Raw genomic sequence first — 4,783 nt, forward strand, 5'->3', positions numbered from 1 at the left:
CATACCTCCACATTTTTAATAAAGAGTAGAATGGATTGACAGGAATCATGTGATCCGGGGCAGAAAGTATATCCAAATAGTAATTGCTTGAATGGAAAGGTTTGCTCTAACCTATGTGTTTAAGCAATTAATAGAGACAGTCATTGTGACTCTACTGAAAACTTCCATAGTCTGTTGATTATGGTGAGGCTATTGTCACTCCTAATGTTAGGAACTGAACAGTGGAAGAACAGTTAACATAATAATCCTAAGTATCAGACAGCAGCTGTCACTGTCATATCATGTTGATTCTACTCATTCAAAAAATGTTCTAATATCAATCCAAATATCTAGTATCTTAATGTAGAAAATGCACAAGAATAGGTGCCTTGCAGATGCTGTTTTGCATATGTGTCTTGCATGCTAATATCATTCACAAATCTTAGTTCCTTGCCAATAGTTTTACTTAACTCAGGTGTTAATAAATAGATAAATATATCATCCAAAATTAATAATCATTTACTTTCTGGCTTCCACTATTTTATCATGTGTTAGGATTTTACGTTCCACAGTTTATGGCATTACACGTAATTACTCAAAAATTTCTGTGACTCGTGCCATTATACTTGTGTTTTTCATATAAAAGCAAATGAATCTTTCCGTGGCCATTCTAAAGTCAAGCCACTCTTATATTTATTACATGAACTTGTCACGGGGCAGGTTCCTGCAGCGTTCTTCTGCCAGCAGTAGAGCTACACTTATTAAGATATCTAAAGCTTTACTCATGATTAATATTGGCCTATAGAATAAAGCTTTACAAATAAATGGAATATCGTTGTAATGAAACTATAAAATTTCACTAGTCTAAAAATCAAATGGCAAGGTATAAGATCCAAACTAAATACAGATCTGGATTATTTGATGAACACAGCTAACTGTCTTTTTAGCAGAGTATGGTAGTTCAATGCACTATCATTGTTACCAACGCAACGAGTTTCAAGTCCACACCCTACCCTAAGCAGCAGATTTTGACAAATAGTTAACCTCTCTGTGTTACCTTCGACTCATCTTTATAGTTAAAAGCGCAGAAGTGCATGCCTCATAGATCTGTAAAGAAGGAAGTTACCATGTATACGGCCTTCCCAGGAGTGATTTCACATTATAACAGCTCCTTAAATGTTATACATTCAAACTTTGGAAACCTTTTACTACAGGAAAAACATTAAGTAAATGTTTCCAAGAGGGAAATCATATGAGTGGAGAACATTGTATTTCAGTTGAAATGATCCATGTAGCCAATGCCTATTATTCCCATGCAGGAAACTCTAGCTCAGAAGACAAATACCACTGACTGGGCACTGACAGGATGGCCAACAGGGATTTGGCAATAGCAGTGATCTTCTTAACACAGATTGTGGTGGGGATCCTGGGCAATGTCTCTCTTCTTTGCCATTATATCATCCTTTACTTCACTCAGTCCAGGTTAAGGTGCACAGATTTGATTCTTAAGCACCTGATTGTAGCCAACTTCTTAGCCCTCTTCTGTAAAGGAGTCCCTCAGACAATGGCAGTATTTGGGTGGACAAATTTCATCAGTAATTTTGGATGCAAATTTTTTATATTTCTTCACAGAGTCGGGAGGGGAGTGTCCATTGGTAGCATCTGTGTCTTGAGTGTCTTCCAGGTGATCACGATCAGTCACAGGAACTCCAGGTGGGCAGAGCTTAAAGCAAAAGCTCCCAAGTACATTGTCCCCTCTCTTTTCCTGTGTTGGATCCTGCAAGTGCTGGTAAATGTCATTTTTCCTATCTTTGTAACTGGCAAACTGAGCAAGAAAAACATGACAAACCACAAAGATTTCCTATACTGTTCTTCTGTTGTTCATGACAAAACCAGTGACTCATTATATGCAGCATTGCTATCAGTCCCTGATGTTTTCTGTTTGGGGCTCATGCTTTGGGCCAGCAGCACCATGGTTTTCATCCTGTACAGGCACAAGCAGAGGGTCCAACACCTTTGTAGGGCCCACATCTCCCGCAGATCCTCCCCTGAGTCCAGAGCTACCAAAACCATCCTTCTCCTGATGAGCACCTTTGTCTACTTTTATGCCCTTGCTTCCATCTTGCAAATTGTTTTGGCTGTTGTAAATAATCCTGACTGGTTCCTGGTGAACATCACTGCAATCACGACCATGTGTTTCCCAACAGTCAGCCCCTTTCTGCTCATGAAAAGTGACTCCAGTGTGTCTAGACTCTGCATTGCCTGGAAAAGGAATATAAAATTCCCTAATCTGGTCAGAAATACATAAGTTGTATATATTTACACAACGGACAATTGTCAATTCATTCATTCCCCCTCAGAGACCTAAATAAAGTGATCAATCACAAGACAATGGTAAACAAAATATCCTGAGCATCTTCTTCAAAATAAACATTAAATCACGATCGTATTGTGATGAAGTATCATTATCATGTAAATATGTGATTAAAGTTTTACTAGTTGTTGCAAAGGGGAAGTTTAGAACTTATGAAGTCATAAACAGCAGGTCTTGAAACTATCTGGATGTTATGGAGAAGTCTTTGAGTGTGTAACTTTTGATGCATTACAGTAAATTTCCCAGAAATAAACTAGGCTAGAATTTCAGGAAAATCTACATGAAAATGAGTCAGCCTGAGGCAGATCATTCCTGAAACTTACGAAATGTAATGTTCTTAGGGAATAAAGAATAGCCTGGGATAGATCTGGAGGGTCAGGTCAGTCTCCGTGATTAGAGCCTTTGGTTGCCAGTTAAGAGTTTTGTACATAACATCCTTAGATAGACGGTGGTCATTTATTTGAAATGTAGCGTTATGCATGGAGATAGCACGTTGAAATCATTTTCTTGTACATTAAAGTAGAAGGAACAAAGGAGAACACAAAATGAAAGTATGCTTCAGCAGGTATTGAAAAACCATCAAGTGCATGTTCACAATTAAAAGACTATTAGGATCTGTAGAAGGCTTATTTTCCTGTATTATGTTAAGATGACTTGAGCATGTTGGCAAGAAAGGGGTTTGGAGATGCGTGGTCATGTGTCTGCAGTAATGAAATAAGTTTATGGTGGAGACTTTCATTAAATTTGGAGCACTTTAGGGAGAACCATTTGAAAGGGAAAGATATAAATCCATTTTGCTTGTTCAGAGTTCGTGGCTTTGAGATTTACAAAAAGCAAAGTGTATCTCCTCAATTTTAGGAATGATTTTAATATGATTCCCTCTGTACATACATTATGAAGCTGATGCAAAGTATTAAGAACTCAGCAGTTTGAGAACAAAAGAATTATTTTGATTTAATGGATATATATATCGAATGTCGTGCCGCAAAGAGAAACTCATATTTTTGGTTCACATCAGAAACTTAAATATTTGCTACATATTAGATCACAAAGAAAGAAGAAACATATATATGTACACACACATCTAAATTTGTGTGTGTCCATATATGTGTGTCTGTCTGTCTGTGTGGATATATGTATGTATACATATACAATCATGTTGTTATCCCTCAAACAATAAGTTGGAAGTTTCTTCATTAAGAAAATTTTTAAATAATTCTAATCACAATAATGACAAATCTTACTGTATATGTTATCTGATATACATGTTGCCATGCTAAATTGTTGAGTTGTTTAAAATTCTGTAAAATATAGTTTTCTCTTCACTCCTTTAATTCTCGTATTTTGGCTATATCTCTGGAAAAAATATCCAATGACTATGCTCAAAAATGTTTGACTTTAAAAGAAGTGATTATTCTATTCACGTTACTATAATAATTGATGTATTTGGGTCTGTATGTTTCAAGTACTGGTGTTTTCTCCAACAGCATGGATATGTTTTCTTATTCTATCCATGTTAACTTCTTTTCTGTTAACTTTAAGTATACATTTGACCATCTTTCTTTGGAAGTTATATACTTCGTATTTCTTAGTTTTTAACCTAGAAATTTTAGTATAATTTTAAAAACTAATCATCGAGACATTTTATTTATTACCTTTGAACTCCACCTTGACAATGGAAGGACATTAAACCTGAGTTTACTCACAAATCTCACTTTTTTAAATTGGTGATACATATTTTAACCGCTTAAAAATACATGCGCATATCGTAAATGCACAGGTCAATGAAACTGTGCAAACTGAATACATTTCTGTAGGTAGCACCTGCATCAATGAACAGCATGTTGTCAGACCCCTGGAAGCCCCTCTGTGCTCCTTCCAGTCACTACTTCTAGGATCACCACTGCTGTGACATCTAACAGCGTAGATTCCTTTCACCTGTTTTGTCTTTCATATCTAGCCAACAATAGAGCATTAACTCTTTTGTACGTGACATTTCATTACTTACGTTGTCTGTTAATTTTTAGCTGTATATTGTTGTGGATCATTCACTGGCATTGCTGTATAAGATTCTATTTTATGAACCTTAAACAATTAATTAAATCATTCCACCGTTACCAAGAGTGATTTTAGAGAAGAAGAATTTCATGGATTAGTTTTTCTATTTTATGAACCTCAAGCAATTAATTAAATCATTCCACTGTTACCAAGAGTGATTTTAGAGAAAAAGAATTTCATGGATTAGTTTTTTCATTAGCTCTTGGGTTTCTTGAATTGGCTTTCTAACCTGATTAGATTTAAAGATGGTAATGAATTTATTTCCAGTATTGAAGACAGCACTGATAGTCCGTGGTGTGATCTGGCAATAGAGATATGCAAAATATCTGCACTGGATACTCCTTGTCAACCAATTATAAGATATAAGTACCT

At 35.9% G+C, this 4,783-nt stretch overlaps 1 protein-coding gene across 1 annotated transcript; it reads left to right on the top strand.

Moving 5' to 3' along the window:
- Nucleotides 1-1,261: 1,261 nt before the first annotated feature.
- LOC124250305 (vomeronasal type-1 receptor 4-like) lies at nt 1,262-2,287 on the top strand. The gene is given in 1 exon segment (XM_046682116.1): nt 1,262-2,287. A coding segment is annotated over 1 exon segment (1,026 nt).
- The last annotated feature ends 2,496 nt before the right edge of the window (nt 2,288-4,783 follow it).

Source organism: Equus quagga, chromosome 13 (genome assembly GCF_021613505.1).
Source record: "Equus quagga isolate Etosha38 chromosome 13, UCLA_HA_Equagga_1.0, whole genome shotgun sequence".
NCBI lineage: Eukaryota > Metazoa > Chordata > Mammalia > Perissodactyla > Equidae > Equus > Equus quagga.